Source organism: Lynx rufus, unplaced genomic scaffold, assembly GCF_022079265.1.
Source record: "Lynx rufus isolate CCGP_SWC_20201006 ecotype Redwood Valley unplaced genomic scaffold, mLynRuf1.p SCAF_8, whole genome shotgun sequence".
Lineage (NCBI taxonomy): Eukaryota > Metazoa > Chordata > Mammalia > Carnivora > Felidae > Lynx > Lynx rufus.
This window is the reverse complement of record NW_025814896.1, coordinates 15,325,452-15,345,034: the sequence shown is the minus strand read 5'-3', so window position 1 is coordinate 15,345,034 and position 19,583 is coordinate 15,325,452. Positions and strand designations below refer to the sequence as shown.

Sequence of the window (19,583 nt, the reverse complement as noted above, 5' to 3'; positions counted from 1 at the left end):
CACCGATGGTCAGTCATGGTGCCCTCCCTCTACCTCAGCCACACTTCTATTCTAGCACCAATCTGCTGGTCAGAATGAGGGACTCCAAGGGGTACCAAGGTAGATGGCTTCTACCTGGAGATTTCTGCTTGTAATTAGGCCAAGACATTGATCAAGCTTCCTGTGCTTGGCTTTCTGTGTTGTTTTCTGTGCCTCTAAGTGTGTTACTGAGTTTCGTGTTTGTTTCCTCAAATAAACCCTGAGCTCCACTGAACAGGTCTGTGTCTAGGACCTAGTGTTTAGAACATTAATAGGGCCAGAATAAACACTCGGTGCAGACTACTGGATGAGCAAGGTAGCTATGTGGATAGATGGATGGCTCATAGTATGATGAATGGGAATACTGTTGGAAGAATACAAAGGATGGGTGAGGGTATCATGGATATTTGGGTGCATGAATGCCTGAACATGGCTGGGGGGATGAATGGCTGGGTGAATAAATGGATTGGATTGAACATAAGGATGGATAGGTTAGTAATGGGACAAACGGGTAATTGATGGAAACTCTGAATGGCAGGTAAATGAGTGAATTGTTAGGTGGATGGAGGGGAGATGGGTGTAGAAATGATGGAGACCTATGTTGACAGGTATGAGAGAATGTGTTTGTATGAAAGATGAGTAAAGGCTAGATATAAAACAGGCAGCTGGATATGTAGAAAGAAGGTGGGTGAGAAGGGTAAGTGGGTGGATATATGAGTGAGAGAATGGGTGGAAAGATCAATAAGTTTAAAGGTATTTCAATGCAAGCTAGGTGAGCGGATGGATAGGTGGTAAATGCTTTGAATGATTGGTGGATAGTGTGGGTGGGGTGGAAACATGAGTATATTGAAGAAAATATTAAACAAAGTTAAAGACAAAAAAAGAATTATGTACAAAATCAGTTATACTACTTTAAGGTAATACATTTGAAAATAGAAAATGGATCAATTTTAGCAACATATAAAAGACCGAAATTTATGGAGGAGGAGGTAGAAAGCCTATATACACTGTAAGGTAAAGTACAAGAAAAAAATTAGTAAAAATAGGGTTGCCCAGGTGGCTCAGTTGGTTCAACACCTGACTCTTGATTTTGGTTCAGGTCATGATCTCACAGTTTGTGGGATCAAGCCCTGTGTTGGGCTCCAGGCTGAGTGTGGAGCCTGCTAGGGATTCTCCCTCTCTCTCTCTTCCTCTCTCTCTCTCTGCCTTTCCCCTGCTCGTGCTCACTCTCTCTCTCAAAATAAAGAAATAAACATTAAAAATTTATAAAAAATTATTTCAAATATACCACTATACAAGAAACCTTACCTAGTTGCTTTTGGAGCTCAATTTTGTGTAGCCCTAAAAAATAGAGAATATTATTAAAATATTATTATGGAAATTTTTATTTAAAATATTACAGACCATAGGTGGTGCCTGGCTGCTCAGTAGGTAGAGTGTGCAACTCTTGATTTCAGGGTCATGAATTCATGCCCCACATGTTGGGCATATATATTACTTGAAAGAAAATAAAAATAAATTGAGATATTAAAATATTACAAATCATAGGAAAAATAAGTAACCTCCCAATTAGTTTTCCATGCTAGTTTGTTGAAAGTAATATGATTCCAATAGCAAAACATACAAAAGTAATAGGCCTATTTTTCTCTTGATTGTTGATGTGAAATTTCTGAATAAACTATTTGCTTAAAGTACCTTCGGTGTATTAATAGAAGTATACCCTCGATATGATTAAGGTCAGTCCTGGAGTGCAAGGATGGTTCAACATATGGAAATTTAATAATATAAGTTCTTATACTAACAAATTAGAAGAGAAAATTATTACATGATTAGATGCTTAAAGTGTATTTGATAAAATTCCACAGTAATATCCAATAACAATAGTAAATGTATAAAAAGAAAACCATCCAAGTGCAGTAAAATCTATTTATCCCAAAGCCCACAACAAATGACATTTCATACTGCAGGAGACACTGATTTTAAGATAAAGAACCAGACAGGGATAGATGTCATTACCTTTATTTTCAACATTATTTCAGAGGCTCTACATGATACAAAAAGACAAGAAAACAAAGTCATGACATTGGGAAACAAGAGAGTCAAATTACTCATCATTTTCAGATATGATTATATATAAAATATAAGTAAACTCATTAAATATTGTTATACTTCTTTTTTTCCCCAACAATTTTTAAAATTATCTCAAATGCTTTGTTTTAATCAAGAATATTTTCTTAGAACCTGTCGTGTTTTTTTTCCATTTCATTGCTTCTAAATATACTATTGTTTTTGCTTCACAAATGATATTTCTGAATCCATTCTTCATATTTTAATCCAACCTCACTTATTTATTTGTTTTTATTTTTTTATTTAAGTCCAAGTTAGTTAACATGTAGTCTAATAATGATTTCATGAATAGAATTTAGTGATTCATCACTTACATGTAACACCCAGAGCTCATCCCAGCAAGTGCTCTCCTTAAAGTCCATCACCCATTTAGCCCATCCGCCTACCCAACATCCCTCCAGCAACCCTCAGTTTCTTTTCTGTATTTAAGAGTCTCTTATGGTTTGTTTCCCCTCTCTTTTTTTCAATCTTATTTTTGCTTCCCTTCCTCTATGTTCATCCCTTTTGTTTCTTAAATTCCACATATGAGTGAAATCATATGATATCTTTTTCTGACTTATTTCACTTAGATTAATACACTCTAGTTCCATCACATTGTTGCAAATGGCAAGATTTCATTCTTTTTGATCACCAAGTAATATTACAGTGTGTGTGTGTGTACACACACCACTTGTATGTGTATCTATGTATACCACATCTTTATCCATTCATCAGTTGGTGGACATTTGGGCTCTTTTCATAATTTGGCTATTGTTGATAGTGCTGCTATAAACATTAGGGTGCATGTGCTCCTTAGAATCAGCACTTTTGTATCCTTTGGATAAATACCTAGCAGTGCAATTGTTAGGTGTAGGGTAGTTCTATTTTTAACTTTTTGAGGAACCCCCATATTATTTTCCAGAGTGGCTGCACCAGTTTGCATTCCCATCAGCAATGCAAAAGAGTTCCCCTTTCTTAACATTCTCACCAACATTGGTTGTTTTCTGAGTTGTTAATGTTAGCCATTCTGACTGGTGTGAGGTGGCATCTCATTGTGGTTTTGATTTGTATTTCTCTGGTGATGAGTGATGTTGAGCATCTTTTTATGTGTCTGTTAGCCATTTGAATGTCTTCTTAAAAAATGTTTTAACGTTGATTTATTTTTGAGAGAGACAGAGACAGAATGCGAGTGGGTTAGGGGCAGAGAGAGAGGGAGACACAGAAGCAGAAGCAGGCTCCAGGCTCTGAGCTGTCAGCACAGAGCCTGACGCGGGACTCGAACTCAAGAGCTGTGAGATCATAACCTGAGCCGAAGTCGGACACTCAACCGACCAAGCCACCCAAGTGCCCCTGAATGTCTTGTTTGGAAAAGTGTCTACTCATGTCTTCTGCCCATGTCTTAACTGGATTATTTGTTTTTTGGGGGGAGGGGTGTTGAGTTTGGTAATTTCTTTATAGATTTTGGATACTAACCCTTTACCTGATATGTCTTTTGCAAATATCTTCTCCCATTCTGTCAGTTGCCTTATAGTTTTGCTGATTGTTTCCTTCACTGTGCAGAAGCTTTTTATCTTGGTGAGGCACCAATAGTTCATTTTTGCTTTTGTTTCCCTTGCCTCTGAAGACATTTCAAGTAAGAAGTTGCTGCGGCTGAGGTCAAAGAATTTGCTGCCTGTGTTCTCCTCTAGGATTTTGATGGTTTCCTGTCTTAAATTTAGGTCTTTCATCCATTTGAGTTTATTTTTGTGTATGGTATAAGAAAGTGGTCCAGGTTCATTCTTCTGTACGTCTGTCCAGTTGTCCCAACACCATTTGCTGAAGAGACTGTCTTTTTTCCATTGGATATTCTTTCCTGTTTTGTCAAAGATTAGTTGGCCAGATATTTGTGGGTCCATTTCTGGATGCAAAAATTCCCAACAAGATATTACCAAACCAGGTCCAATAATACATTAAAAGAATTAGGGGCGCCTGGGTGGCGCAGTCAGTTAAGCGTCCGACTTCAGCCAGGTCACGACCTCGTGGTCCGTGAGTTCCAGCCCCGCGTCAGGCTCTGGGCTGATGGCTCGGAGCCTGGAACCTGTTTCCGATTCTGTGTCTCCCTCTCTCTCTGCCCCTCCCCCGTTCATGCTCTGTCTCTCTCTGTCCCAAAAATAAATAAAAAATGTTGGAAAAAAAATTTAATAAAAGAATTATTCACCACAATAAGGTGGGATTTATTCCTGGGATTCAGGGCTGGTGCAGTATCCACAAATCAATCAATGTGATACATCACATTAATAAAAGAAAGGATAAGGACTACATGATCCTCTCAACAGATACAGAAAAAGCATTTGACAAGATAGAGCATCCTTTCTTGATAAAAACCCTCAAGAAAGTAGGGATAGAAGGAACATACATCAAGATCATAAAGGCCATAAATGAAAGACCCACAGTTAATATCACCCTCAATGGGGGGAAAGGGAGAGCTTTCCCCTAAGGTCAGGAACATGACGAGGATGTCCATTCCCACCACTGTTATTCAACATAGTGTTGGAAGTCCTAGCCTCAGCAACAAACAACAAAAAGAAACAAAAGGCATCCAAATTAGCAAGGAGGAAGTCAAACCTTCATTTTTCACAGACAACATGATACTCTACATGGAAAACCCAAAAGACTCCACCAAAAAACTGCTAGAACTGATTACATGAATTCAGCAAAGTTGTAGGATATAAAATCAACACACAAAAATCAGTTGCATTTATATACACCAATAATGAAGCAGCAGAAAGAGAAATCTAGGAATCAATCCCATTTACAGTTGCACCAAAACCCATAAAATACCTAGGAATAAATCTAAGAGGTAAAAGATCTATACAAGAAAAACTAGAAAGCTTATGAAAGAAATTGAAGATGCAAAATAAATAGGAAAACATTCCATGCTCTTGAGTTGGAAGAACAAATATTATTAAATTGTCAATACTACCCAACGCAATCAACATATTCAATGCAATCTCTATCAAAATAACATCAGCATTCTTCACAGAGGTAGAACAAACAATTCTAAAATTTGTATGGAACAAGAAAAGACCCCAAATATCCAAAGTATTATTGAAGAAAACCAAAGCTGGAGGCATCGCAGTTCCAGACTTCAAGCTGTATTACAAAGCTGTAATCATCAAGACAGTATGGTACTGGCACAAAAACAGACACATAGATCAATGGAATAAAATATTGTTATACTTCTTAAGACAGCTTGGCAAGGTTTCCACTTACTATTCATTTTTGAGGTTCCAGGCACTTCAGTCCACAATGTGAACAGCACTTCTGTGACACTGGGCAATCATTATCCTGAAGGCACTTGGGTCTATCAAATGTGGAACACGCCACAGGCTTGTGTGGGCAGAAACCTGATTTGGCTTTATGGGATAAAATAAGACACTTGATCTTGAAATGCTTGATTATAGTTTCAGACAAAGTTGGGAGATTTGGGGAACCCTAAACAGGGCTTTCTTCTGATGAAGTCTCTTACCCTTCCCCCTAGAGTAACAATAGATTGTACAAGGCAGAGTATCAACTTTCTATGGCTAATAATTTGAGGAGTATCAAAAAGGCTTGACATCTCTGAGTTACAAAATCTGATAGGATTCCTGCTGGCCCTCAAAGAGCTAATGGATTTATTTGGGTTATCTGATCCCAGATTACCAGAGATAAAAGGAATATGGGAGAGCACCCAGAACTTCCTTTTTAAATATAAACTGTGCAAATTGAGGATCATGTAGGGAAAATGAGTTGTCTACGGCCATAATGAAAATGAGTAGAAGAGTTGAAGTCAGTTGAAAGGACTTGGATTTCTTCCACCATACTGTGCTGTACCTCAAAACACTAGCAATCTCTGGGACAAGACTATACTAACTCAGCACTACATGAAGGAGTGAGACCTAACCTCAGAAACTACAGAGTTCACTTCTGCCCCAACAACATTTTGCTGCCAATCATTACTCCAGCATACCTACAGGATGTGGATATGCTCTACATGCTCTGAAGTTCTACGCAGACATAAGGGCTTATTAGGAATGTACCTAATGGTTATCATTTTTTTTTGTACAAATAAGTGGGTATTGTCACCTGTCAGCCATTGAAGATGCGACTTAGAATAAATAAGTTCTCATGGGGAAAAATAGGGAGTGATACTATGCATGATTGTCTTTGAAGCCTAGCAAATAAGTTTCCTGAGATCAGCACGACAACACAAGAGCAGTGATTGGGCATTAAAAAAGGAAAAGTTCCCAAGAGACCCCTAAGGTCAACTGAAGGGGTATCTCCTATTCCATGGGACAACATGACATCCTTAGCATATGCCCCGGAGACTTTGGGAGGTATACCCCCAGTCCTCACCTGTCCAGGCCATGGCACAAACAAAGCCACACATGGATTCACAACATTTGTCACTTTGGGGGCAATCGATGTCACTCTTACACAGAGATGAACACTCCATACGGTTCTTGAAAGGGAAGAGTGGGCAATGTCCTTTCTTGACTAAAACAAGAGCAGATGTGAGTTCTCTCAAACCCCAGCCCATCTCACTGTTTTAAACAGCTTTCCCTTCCCCTCCAAACTAGTATCTCTTTCTGCCACTTGGTTCACTCTACCCTGATGACCTCTGGTAGGCTGTGAAGGAATGTAATGCCTCACCATCTCCTGGGATGTAGTAGAAAGAGAGTAAGGCTGGGTGTTTGAAGCCCCAGGTGAGAAGATGACTCCCCAGACCAGGGTGGCAGCTGTTGATGTGGTAAGAAGTGGTTAGATTCTGGATCTATTTTCTTTTTTAAAAAAAAAAATTTTTTTTAACGTTTATTTATTTTTGAGACAGGGAGAGACAGAGCATGAACAGGGGAGGGTCAGAGAGAGGGAGACACAGAATCTGAAACAGGCTCCAGGCTCCGAGCCATCAGCACAGAGCCGGACGCGGGGCTCGAACCCACGGACCGCGAGATCATGACCTGAGCCGAAGTCGGCTGCTCAACCAACTGAGCCACCCAGGTGCCCCTGGATCTATTTTCAAGGTAGATCTAAAATGATTTCCTAATGCAATGGATGTGGATTGAGAAAGCGCAATGCTGATTCATCAAGGGTTACTTAGAAGTTTGTTTTGTTTTGTTTTGTTTTGTTTTTTATTTTTTTTTTAATTTTTTTCAATGTTTTTTTATTTTTTTGGGACAGAGAGAGACAGAGCATGAACGGGGGAGGGGCAGAGAGAGAGGGAGACACAGAATCGGAAACAGGCTCCAGGCTCTCAGCCATCAGCCCAGAGCCTGATGCGGGGCTCGAACTCACGGACCGCGAGATCGTGACCTGGCTGAAGTCGGACGCTTAACCGACTGTGCCACCCAGGCGCCCCTGTTTTGTTTTTTCAACCAAGCTGGAGAGAAGTATGGACAGAGCAGGTTTGAGATGGGAGAGCAAAGATGAGTGGTTCTTAAACAAATGAAGTGTGAGATGTTTTTGAGATCCTGATGGAGGAGAAGACAAGGCAGTTGGAGTTTGGGAATCAGATTCAGGCTGGAGATACAACTGTGTGAGTCACTAGGGTAGAGATGGTATTGAAATGAATTCTTTAGAATTTTGTTCATGTTTTCTGTTGTCCTTATCTGATTGCAAATTCTATGAGGATAGGAGGTGCTTCCTTTCTTCTTCCCCTCCACCTTCTTCTTCTCTTTCCTTCTCTTTCTACCTCTTCTTCCTCTTCCTGTTCTCCTTTTCCTCCCTCTTCCTCTTCTTCCTCCTACTGCTTATCTTCCTCCTCCTCCTCTTTCTTCTCTTTCTCCTTCTTCTTCTTCTCCCCTTCTCCCCTTTTTCCTTCTCCTCCTTGTCCTTCTTCTTCTTCCTCCTCAGGTCAGATTCTAACAGACCATGGTGTGTTTGACTCTCAAAACTATTGTTAGGTTCTTTCTGAGGTCTAAACATAAATTTCCCCCAAACCAGCTCAAACCAATTTCCCTGGCCTCTTCTTCTGGTTTCTGAGAGAGAGCCAAGGTCTAGTTTATAGTGCCATAATTCCTTACAGCCTCCCACAAAGGGTCAGGCCACAAGGTTGCCTTGGCCATTCAGGCTCACTAGGCCTATAGAATTAAAATTTCAGATCTACCCCTGACCCACTGTGAATCCTTGGGCAACTAAATTTACCTCTCTGTTTTCATGTCTGTAAAATGGAGGTGATGGTATACATTTCAGCCTGCATTGCAGAATCTGAGGTCAAAGTTCTAGTGCTGCTTTGTAAAGTCACACAGTGCTGTGCATTTTGAACATCAACGGCCAGTTGTTACCATTTAGTTATTACCATTTAGCAAACAATAACCTCAGTTATTACCATTTAGCAAACCGACACTACTGAACAGCCATCATGTCAAATATTTGTGTCCTGATCACATATAATCATACCAACAACTCAGCAATGACTTTTGTTATTCCAGTATTATGGGGGAGGGAACTGAAACTCAAACAGGTGAAGAAATTTGCAGTAAGTGGGAAAAGGGGGATTTTTATCCACATCATTTGTCACTTAAGCTCTGTAAGACACTGTCTCCCAACATTACTGCTAATGGTCATTATAGTAAGGAATTAATCCACAGCCCTCACCTTCACTCCACCCTATTCTTCACCTACTCCATGCTCTATCCCTACTTCTTGGGAAACCAGAGCTGACCTGCTTATGTTTCATTTTTGAGTAAGTACTTAGGTAACACTCAACAGGTATGTGCACTATCTCAGTTTCCTGGCACAACAACTCCATCAGGTCAATACTATCATGACCCCCCATTTTGTAGACAAGAAAACTGAAGCTCATGGAAACAGGAAACTGACCCAAGACCACCTGTTCAGTGAATGATTGAGCTAAGAGTTGAACAAAACATTTTAACCTTAAAGCCTGAGCATATGAATATTCTGATGTACTATTTCCAGTTACACTAGGCCCTCAGATGGCCAGGCATATAAGTCTTACCAATTAATGTGCAAGCCATTATGCAGTGTTCCTTGCTGATGAAGTTGTTAGCATTCCCATAGCAGCCTCCATAGGTAAAGGGTTTGCAGAGGTGATGTTTATTGTCAAAATACCAGTGCATGATATTACTGTTACAGTTTCCTTGGTCTGAGGGTAGCATGCAGGGTTCTGAGGGCAGGAAACAAAGAGGGAAGAACATAAAGGGTAGCAAAAACAAAGAAGGGTTCAGGCCCTCACCTTTGTGCAGTTCTTGGTATTAGATCCAAGTGATTAGGAGACCATCATCAATAAAATTTCTAGCCTAGCTCTACTACAAATACTCTACGTTGCATTGAATCTCTGAGCATCATTCACACCTTTCAAAAGTCATAGTGAAAAGCATATGAGGTGCTTTGGAGCTGATCTTTCTTCTCTACTGCCTGAGCTTTGGGAGGACAAGACTTGTTCAATGACTATATCCAAAGTGCCTAACAAAGTGCCTGGCACATAGATAGAATGAAACATCAAGAAGGAAAAAAAAAAAACAATCTCTCATGTTTGGAAATTGATCAGAGCTCACAGCTGAGCCATGGTGTGCCCCTGTCAGATATTAACCAGCTCACCAGACAGCTACATCAAACAAGGTCACTCTGGGACCATGATAAAGGGAGACCAAAAACAGTAATTGTGAAAGCCACAGAATACCCAACATCTGTGAGTGATTTATGTTTCTCTACATTATGGCTTTATCCTCAGTCTAGCCTCCCTTCTCTGTAGATAAGATCACATGAGATAATCATAAAATTGCCCCACTTTCTGACAACACCCCATATAGACCAAATCCACCCCTGCAAATTACTCAGTCAAAGCCTCAATCCCATAGTAGATTCTTTCCAACAGCTACTTACTGAGATCTCTCAGGTTGTCTATGGTGAACATTCTCCCTCACTGCAATGAGTAGTAAATCCAACTTGTTCAAATACATATGTGTTCCTGGTGGTCTTTGGCCAAAGGACACTAACAGTAGATATTTTTTGAGTGAATAAATGGATATCTATATCTATAATGCACAATTTCCTCTTATGAGATGCTCTATACTTTGAGTTACCAGAAAACCTCTTTGAAGGCCAAAGAGTCCAAAAATAAGACCAGCATCTAAGCTGACTGGGGTTTACATTTACCACAGTGGCAACAATAGCTTCTTGACACATAGGAAGCGTACGACAAGTATTAGTTATTTGTGAATGCTTGAATGTTGAACCAAGAAGACTAACATCAATATTATCCAGTTGCCATCCACCATGCTTAGACTCACTGTTTGTACTTGAGGGTTGGAATATAATTAGAAAAAGAGAAAATCATGAGCCCTGGCCTCTTTGTCCTACCATTCAAGGGAATCATTCAGCAAGTTCTAGACGGGGCAGGAAGTAAGACACCTCAAAAGGCACCTGTGCCCTCAGCCTTGGTGCCACTACCTTGGAGTGGATCCATGCACTTCTTCCCACAGGCAAATGAGCAGCACTTCATCTGTTCCACGCAGTGCCCATCAGTTTGGCACCAATCTGGAACTTTAGTTTCACAGGTGATCCTCTCATGGGGGCACACTCCTGGTTTCTCTGCAAGAGAACAATGTCCACATTCACATCCCTTGAGAGTTTCAGCTCTCCCCCCGCCCCCCATGGCAAAGGGGAATAGTGACATTCCCTCAGCCCTCTCCTCTACCTTCCATCCTCAGTGCTTGCTTTGCTTATCTTATGGGCTGGGTCTGCCTCTCACCACTTGTAGCTCATTTAGATTGATCTGAATCAGGAAACTGTGTTTCCTGGAAAAAGGAAAGGGAAGGGAAGCATCTCAGATTCTACAGCAGGGACCAGGAGACTTACCTTAAGTTTGGGAACTTCTCTCTCCTCTTAAAACTTAATATTTTAATGTCTAATCCCTCCGCCTCCAGTATCTCAGTTGACAGGGAAATTAGTGAGGAGTGGTGTAAATATCATGGAAATAGGAATATTGTGGTCGCGATACCCGATTTGGGCCCCTGACTCCTTGTGAGCTCGAGAACAATCTGAGTTCCACAATGTAACTTCACAGTTATCTTTAAAGTGGGCAGGAATGGTGCAGCGAGAGGAGCACTATAAGACAGACCTGGCGTGGGAGCCTGACTCCAACATGACTAGCTAAGTTATCTTGGAGAAAAAAGTCTTCCTTCTGAGTCCTAAGCTTTCCACCTATAAAATGAGAATTTCAATCTCTTCCTTACAGTCTGCTTATAAGAATTAAGGAAGATGATGTCCGTAATGCACTCATCACAGTACCTGGCACATGGGAACAGCGTGGCAGGTATGGGATTGCTTCCTCCCTTTGTAGGGTTAAACATGGCTGCCTCATATCCGTCCCGGTAGGAGGCAGAATCTTAAAGTTGCACCCCCCAGATTCCCATCCTCTGGTTATTGAATTAAACATGAATTTAGGTACTGCTGTGGAGAAATTTCATAGATGGGAGCAAAGTCCCAAATTAATTGACCTTAAAATACAGAGATTATCTGAGTGGGCCAGACCGAAGCTGTCGAGTCCTTTAAAAAGGAGGGGTTTTCCCCTGATTAACAGAGAAGAGGTAAGAGAGATTCGAAGGGTGAGAGGAATCTAACATGCTATTAGTAGCTTTGAGGATGGAAGAAGCTAATTGCCCTGGACTAAGGGTGGCCTCTGGAAGCAACCTCAATAGTGCAACTGCTACAGCTAGTAAGCATGGACGAGGACCCTGGGTCCCAGATGGAAACTGAAGCTTTGGCTGACACCTGGATGTCAGCCTGGTGACAACCTGAACAGAGACAGAACCTGAGCCAGACGCACCACACCAGACTTCTGAACTACAGGTAGTGTGTTACACAGCCAGAGATAGCTACTACCCTGTGCCGGGGGCAATGAGGCTCTAAACTGAGCATCCCTCCAGTGAGATCTACTGGAGAAGCATGATCCTTTTGGATACCACTGACTTGGAATTATAGAAGTTTAGCATTGGAAAGACCATATTTATCACTAGTATCACCCTCTTACTTTCTTAGGTTAAAAAATATGAGGTCAGATGAGAAAATATAGTGGATGAAGGATGAATTGAAATTGTTAGTATATTTCCAGTTATATTTCTTAGCCTTCATACCACCCTTCATGCACCCTCCAAGGATGCCCTGAGGCTGAGTATATGGTTACTAATGTTGAGTTGTGTATTGAAAACACCTGTGCATCTTTTAGAAAATATAGACCATGTCCTGAATCAGAATCTCAAGAAAGTGAAGCCGAGGGACTCAACTTTTTAAAAGTGCCACTGGTGACACCGAAGCAGTTAGGCATCATGATGTAGGCTACTACTTGGGAATCCCTGTTCGAGGCTTGGGCACAGCGAGAGCAAAGCAAATCAAAGAGGGACACATCCAAAGAGGTAAAAAGGCACAGAAATCTTGGAATTATAAAGACAAATGTCTCCTCCCTAGTGTTGACTTTACCCAGGCCCACCTCTCTCCTGCTTCTGGGGGCATTTAAACCTTTTTTGGGTTCTACACTTTAGCTCCTTCCCCCTCTGTCAGCTTCAGCTCCCACTTAGAATCCTCCTCCCTCCCAGCCAGCCTTCTCCAGCCACTTAGCTTGTCCATGTGGTCTCCCCTGAAGCACACATACTGGGGATTCCTCTGCAGCTACTGGGAATGCTCCCCAAAGTTTGGGTCTTGCTCTCTGCTGTCATCCCTTGACACATACTTCCCACAGACCACATCCATTCCCACAATGCTATCTGTGGTTCCTATGCCTCCCTCCTGACCTATCCCCACTTCCCAGCTAAGACACATATCCAACCACCTGGCAACATACATCTGGGCATCTCATAAGACCTCTTTTCCCACATGTACAAAACTGAACTAGCATCTCCCTATGCCTCAGCAGTGCCTCCTTCTCTCTGCTCCCATCTTTATATTGGCATCAATATGCCCCCAGGCTATCAAGAGAACCCTGAGATTCACTCCTCCCTCTCTGTCACCCCAGCATCCTGTCAGACATGGACTCGGGTCAGTTCCTCCTCCTAATCTCTCTCCAAGTCCCATGGCTTCCCCTCTTGGCCACCACTTCCAAGACAGCTCCCGACCTCCGCTCATGTCTCTCTTCCACTTGTGCCACCTCCTCCTCACTGTCCTCTGACCTCAGGTCCTCCCCAGTGTCTGATTCACCTCCAAAAAATTAACTTGGAAAAGATACAAATGAGGCAAAGTTAAGGAAATAATTTGGGGGCTCCAGTCAGGGAAGGATTCAAAGGTCCCAGGGTGGGTGAGCAGGGCTAGTCCTCTGAAGCCACAGTAGAAGTTCCTTCATCCGACATGAGTCCTTGCCTGCTGTCTGACCCTCAGTCCCAGGAAGGCCTCCTGAAGAAGGGGCAGCCGTAGCTTCCCTCAACCCACCTTTGACTCTTTTCATTGGCGATGAAGATGTCTCCTCCAAAGAGAGAAGAAGAAGCAGCAGGAACACTACATTCCTTGGGGAGAAGACTGAACTGTGGACAGGAAGGTGCCTGTGTGGGGTGACAGGAGGCGTGGGGATTAGGCACAAGCCAGACAGAGATACAGAGGGTGTGCTGAGAACCATGCAGATGGTCCCCATTTCCCTCAGTTCACAGATGAGGAAATCAAGATACACGGTGGGGAAGGGGGTTGTCTGAGGTCACGTGGAGAGTACGGCAGGCCCTTCAAGCCCAGGACCCTCCTGTTGGCCCCACTCTCTGTCCCGGTAATGGTCCATGTCCCACCGGGACCCTCGCCCATTGTGTTACTCCTACATGAGAGGTCACATATCAGTGATCACAGGGATTTGTCTGGAACAGTTGCAGGGCTGGTCTGCCCACTGTCATTCCCAGGGCAACCCCAGACACGAGAGAACACCTTTTTCTTGCTCCACTGATGGCAAGAAACTCATGGTAGGAGACTTTCAGGAGGGCCTTGACATGTTCCATATGGTCCAGGAGCAAAAAAGTCCCAGATGACCGAGGGTTAACCAAAGGATCCCTCATTTCCTTTCTGTTGTTATCCAAGCCTAGCTTCTGATACTCCTAGAGCACCTCATACATAGACGACCCTCCCCCACTCACTCAATCCCATTTCCATATGTCTCTTCCTGGTCCTTATGTACTGTTTCATTTTGTGATGTGAAGAACTGATAAGGCCATACAGTGTTACCTCTCAAACTAAGATGCGTTTTGAGGGGCACTTGTCTGGCTCAGTTGGTTGAGCATCTGACTCTTGATTTTGGCTCGGGTCCTGATTTCACTGTTGTGAGATTGGTCCCCCGCTGTCTGTGGAGAGAATCCTGCTTGGGATTCTCTCTCTCCCCGCCTCTCTGCCCCTCCCCCACTCGTGGGTGCTCACTCTTTCTCTCTCTCTGTCTCTCTGAAAATAAATAAATAAACTTAAACAAATTAAATTAAATTAATAAATGCATAAATGCAATTTGAAAACAGCAAGAGAGGAGGGAGGCAGACAGGAAGAGAAAGAGAGAGACAGAGAACGTCATCATGCCCAGAATGCACCTATATTATTGGTGGAACTTCAGACCTTGCCAGGAGTCCTTTCCGGATCTCCTGAACCGTATTACGTGGCTGCCTAAGGGGAAAGACTTGTAGCAATTTATCGTTTCCCACCCCCGCCACCAGAATTCTAATCCTGTATCCTCTCTGAATGTTACAGCAATGCCTGGACTGTTCGCAATGGCAATTATGGCCCCAAACTCAGTGACAACTGGTTTTGGGTCCTGGCTTGGTAACTTACAGGTGTAGCTGTATGCGGATCCTCAGTTTCCTCATCTAGGAAATGGAAATGATACACCTACCTGGCAGCTTTGTTGTCACTGTGAGAATTAGATGAGATTGTGTGAGATTACTCCTGAGTGGTATGGAATGGTCAAAAGCAGTGCTTGAGGTTGGACCTGAGTTCACATTGTGGACCCCCCGCTTGCCAGCTATGTGGCCTTTGGCTCAGCCACTGAACCTCACTGAGCCTCAGTTTTACTTTTCTTTCTTTCTTTCTTTCTTTCTTTCTTTCTTTCTTTCTTTCTTTCTTCTTTCTTGATTTTATTTTTAAGTCTCACCCAATGCTGGGCTTGAACTCACAAGCCTGAAATCAAGAGTCGCTCATTCTGCTGACCAAACCAGCCATGCGCCCCCAAGCCTTCGTTTTCTTTAAAGGAAATAGTAACACAACTACCACAACTACTTCATACACATTAGAACAAATTGAAGCATGTGGAAAGCATGGTGACTGGCATATAGTGCTTAATATATTTTAGTCAATAAAAAAATAATTCATGAATGAAAAAAAAAAGTTATTACCTTTTCAGCTTTTGAGTGTCCTGTAAGACTGTGTATATCATTGCTTTTATTCCCCCAAAAGATTAGCCAAGGCCCTAGGGTGCCTTAAATTCTTATAATCAAATCACCCTTTTGGTGTGAAGTTTTACACCTGTTAACCCAGTCTTGGGAATTCATTGGTTAGATTAGCCTGTAGTCAGTTAGTAGGAATCAGAGCTCCGGGGCGGGGGGGGGGGGGGGTGCAGGGCGAGATGCAGACCAAAGGTTGCCAAATATAATACAGCACGTCCGGTTAGAATTTTTCATTGAAGTATATCCCATGAAATACAAGGACCATCGTTATACTAAAAATTATTTGGTGTTTATCATTCAACTTTAGTTGGTCAGCTTATATTGTTATTTGCTAAATCTGGCAACTTTAAAACAGAGTGGATTCATTTTGATTTGAGGAGGATCTGTTTGGGCAAGAGACTACAAAACATGGGTCCTATGGCGAATGAGCAAATGCGTGTGGGGGACTTGCCCAGTGGCCCTAGGCAACGGGACAGACGTGGGAGGCATGGGCACTAGGGTGCTGTAGGAACAGCAACGAACCAGGAATGAAGAGACTTTGAAGCCATGCCATTTGGGGCTACTCTTAAGTCAGTCTACCCATGTGAAAATGACGAGATTCAACTCAGTCAGTCCTGATCATGCTGGCGCACACGTACCCCTGAGGGCACAGGAAGGTTTTCCAGAGGGTACACAGGCACGGACAGATTTAAGGACATGATGTCCTGCTTCTCAAATTCCGCATTTACTTCTTCCTGAAGTTGGTCTGCCTGAGAAAGAGCCTGCAGTCCGCCTTTCTCCTTTTCTGTCTCGCACAAAGCCCCGTGCTGCTTCCAAAAAAGGAGGGGTAGGGACCATACTTCTTACCTATCTCTTGCATGTGTCCAAAGTGTAAAAACTGAGTTACAAACAAAGGAACACTTTGAGAGTGCATTTTCCTGAGGACGCTTCCCAAAGAGCAAAGCAAAAATGTGTGGAGAGGAAATACTAAGAGGTTGGTCAGTACCCTGTTTCACTCAGGTGACAAAGTCATAGTATGTCACTGTGCCTTTAGCTCCCTCTTCTAGAGTTGGAAATCCCAAGAGTGATGGCACATATCCACAGGGATGTGTATGAAAACATTAATTTCAATTGAAAAATGAAGTCAGCTGTATTGTGGGAGAAAGTGGCCTGATTTGGCCGATTGAGGACTGACTTTGCCAATTAGTTGATTTGTTTAACATTTTCAATAAATAGAGTTAAATCTGTGGCATAATTTTTTTAATGCTTATTTGTTTATTTTAAGAGACAGAGAGAGAGAGTGAGAGAGAGAGAGGGCCAGGGGTGGGGTGCAAAGAGAGGAGACAGAGAGAATCCCAGACAGGCTCTGCACTTATAGCTTGGAGCCTGACGTGGGGCTCAATCCCACGCGACCATGGCCTGAGACAGAGTCAAGAGTGGGATGCTTAACTGAGCCACTAGCTGCTTCCCCCAACTTTAAAATGTATTTAAAGCATGCAATAAGGTAAAAGCATTTTATAAAATATATATTATGGAAGGTCTATCAAAGCTAGTAGTATTCAAACTTTCCAGTGCTTACAGTGTATCAGATTAAACAATATGTCTACATAAAAGAGTAACAAGTCTAATTAATAACATTATTGATCATTTGGTGAATACTGGTAAAGCCTTTTTGGTACTTTCCAGAAATTGAGAAAGTCATGTGTGATTTGTGATCAGTATCCTAATTCCTAGGAAACAAATTCCTTTCAAGTATAAGGTTTCCAGTTCTATGCCTTGTAAACATAGAAAGGGGATTTAAGTAAGCTTATATGAATATTTAGATTAGATCATTAAAATAGTTTTTGATTATAGAATATTACATGATTGGGGGGCAATGATCTGGAAGTTTGAAGAACCACGTGACCTACCTATAACAAAACTCCTTTTGTTCCCATGCACTTACATATCACCAAGAGATGCATTACCTATAGAATTTTGTTTATCAATAAAATTTTGCCAATCGATAATTTCAATGTATTTACTTATATGGTCACTATTATAATGTTATCGAAGTAACAAATGGAATGAAAAATCAGTCCATAAGAAAACATTTTATTCCTAGAGTCTTATGGTCCCAGGAATTGAAAACTTTACATTTTAATCTATATACATGTGTTTATGGCATAGCAGTATGAAAAGGTCGTGATTAAAAGGCTTTTGAGCATAAGATTATATTGCATTAGATTGTGAGTCTGTGGGGCAATAAGAATGGAAATATGAGTTCTACGAGAAGGAGAAGTGTTTTGAAATGTCCAACTCTTAAAGAAATGCTTTCCATATTTTTTTTCCTCTTTGTTTTTAAAATTTTTTAAATTTTATTTTTTTAAATTTACATCCAAATTAGTTATCATATAGTACAACAATGATTTCAGGAGATTAAAAAAAAAAAATATATATATATATATATATATATATTTGATATGAAATTTATTGTCAAATTGGTTTCCATACAACACCCAGTGCTCATCCCAACAGTTGCCCTCCTCAATACCCATCACCCACCTTCCCCTCCCTCCCACCCCCCATCAATCCTCAGTTTATTCTCAGTTTTTGAGAGTCTGTTATAGTTTGGCTCCCTCTCTCTCTAGCTTTTATTTCCCTTCCCCTCCCCATATATATATATATATTTTTTTTTTTTAATGTTTTATTTATTTTTGAGACAGGGAGAGCATGAACAGGGGAGGGTCAGAGAGAGGGAGACACAGAATCCGAAACAGGCTCCAGGCTCTGAGCTGTCAGCACAGAGCCGGACGCGGGGCTCGAAACCACGGACCGCAAGATCATGACCTGAGCCGAAGTCAGCCATTTAACCGACTGAGCCACCCAGGCGCCCCTCCCCCATATACTTTTTAAGTGGATGATTGTGAGTATCAAATTAGGATGGTATTTTGGCTCCAAAGGATTTGTTTTAAAAGTTATGTTGCAGGGGCGCCTGGGTGGCTCAGTTGGTTAAGCGTCCGACTTCAGCTCAGGTCACGATCTCGCGGTCCGTGAGTTCGAGCCCCGTGTCGGGCTCTGGGCTGATGGCTCAGAGCCTGGAGCCTGCTTCCGATTCTGTGTCTCCCTCTCTCTCTGCCCCTCCCCCGTTCATGCTCTCTCTCTCTCTCTCTGTCTCAAAAATAAACATTAAAAAAAAATAAAATAAAAGTTATGTTGCAGTGTTTAAAATATTAACGTTCACAACATGTTTTCATAATGCATTTGAGATTCCCTCATGTTGTTGTGTGTTGTCTGGACCTTCTTATTGCTGAGTTATGTTTCATCCTATGGAGGCACCACAGGTTGTTTATCCATTCACTAATTAACGTGCACTTGGGTTGTTTCCAGTTTGTGGTGATTATGAATTAACTCTCTACAGTTTCATACAGGTTTTTGTATGAACGTAAATTGCCATTTCTCTTGGGTAAGTACCAGGGAGTAGGATTGTTAGGTTATGTGATAAGTATATGGTTACAAGAACCACCAAAATGTTTTCCAAAGTGTCTGTGCCATCTTGTGTTTCCACTGGTAGTACAGGAGAGCTCCACTTGCCTCACTTACTTGCTAGCATTTAAGATCGTAAATGTTTTATTTTAGTCATTCTAATACATGTGTAGTGGTACAATTGTGAGAAATTTTAAGAGATGAAAGGAATTTGCTTGAATTTCTGGGACCATAAGATTCTAAGTCACTTAAAACGATGGTGGAGATATTATTCCTATTTCCCAGCTGTCCCTTTGACAATGTTCCAAACCCAGTGGGCTCCTCATTTCTTGAGCCTGGGTAGTCAGAAGCTTCCCCAGAACCCCATCATTGAACCTACCTCTTTGTCCAGCTTCCCCACATGGCAGAGGTTGCTCTTTGCAGTGAATGGAGGAGTGTTTTGCAACTGAAAGGTCTACAGGTGGTCAGGAGCTAGGGGAACAGTTGAATTTCCAGGTTACCATTTTCAGAAACTACAGGTAAGGCCTCACTATGATTCTATCACATCCCATAACCCCCTACTGCTCCCCCCACTCCCACCCCATGCCGGGAGTACACCCAGCCTCAGGTCCCACTTCCATGGCTGAGAGCCCCTTCCTCACA

General features: G+C 42.0%; 1 protein-coding gene across 1 annotated transcript; it reads right to left on the bottom strand.

The window, feature by feature from the left end:
• Positions 1 to 5,379: 5,379 nt before the first annotated feature.
• WFDC8 (WAP four-disulfide core domain 8) lies at positions 5,380 to 13,887 on the bottom strand. The gene is made up of 6 exons (XM_047069142.1): positions 13,802 to 13,887; positions 13,528 to 13,637; positions 10,558 to 10,698; positions 9,104 to 9,271; positions 6,499 to 6,639; positions 5,380 to 5,519 (listed from the first exon to the last, which is right to left on the bottom strand). The coding sequence occupies exons 1-6, from the start codon at positions 13,885 to 13,887 to the stop codon at positions 5,380 to 5,382; spliced, it is 786 nt and encodes a 261-aa protein (XP_046925098.1).
• Between the last annotated feature and the right edge of the window lie 5,696 nt (positions 13,888 to 19,583).

Coding starts and splice junctions, on each gene's coding strand:
- WFDC8 (XM_047069142.1), bottom strand. CDS start 13,887: ATGGGCGAGGGTCCCGGTGGGACATGGACCATTACCGGGACAGAGAGT. Junction 13,638..13,801: donor CTGGGCTTGAAGGGCCTGCC/GTACTCTCCACG, acceptor CACCCCACACAG/GCACCTTCCTGTCCACAGTT. Junction 10,699..13,527: donor GCCAATGAAAAGAGTCAAAG/GTGGGTTGAGGG, acceptor GTTCTCTTGCAG/AGAAACCAGGAGTGTGCCCC.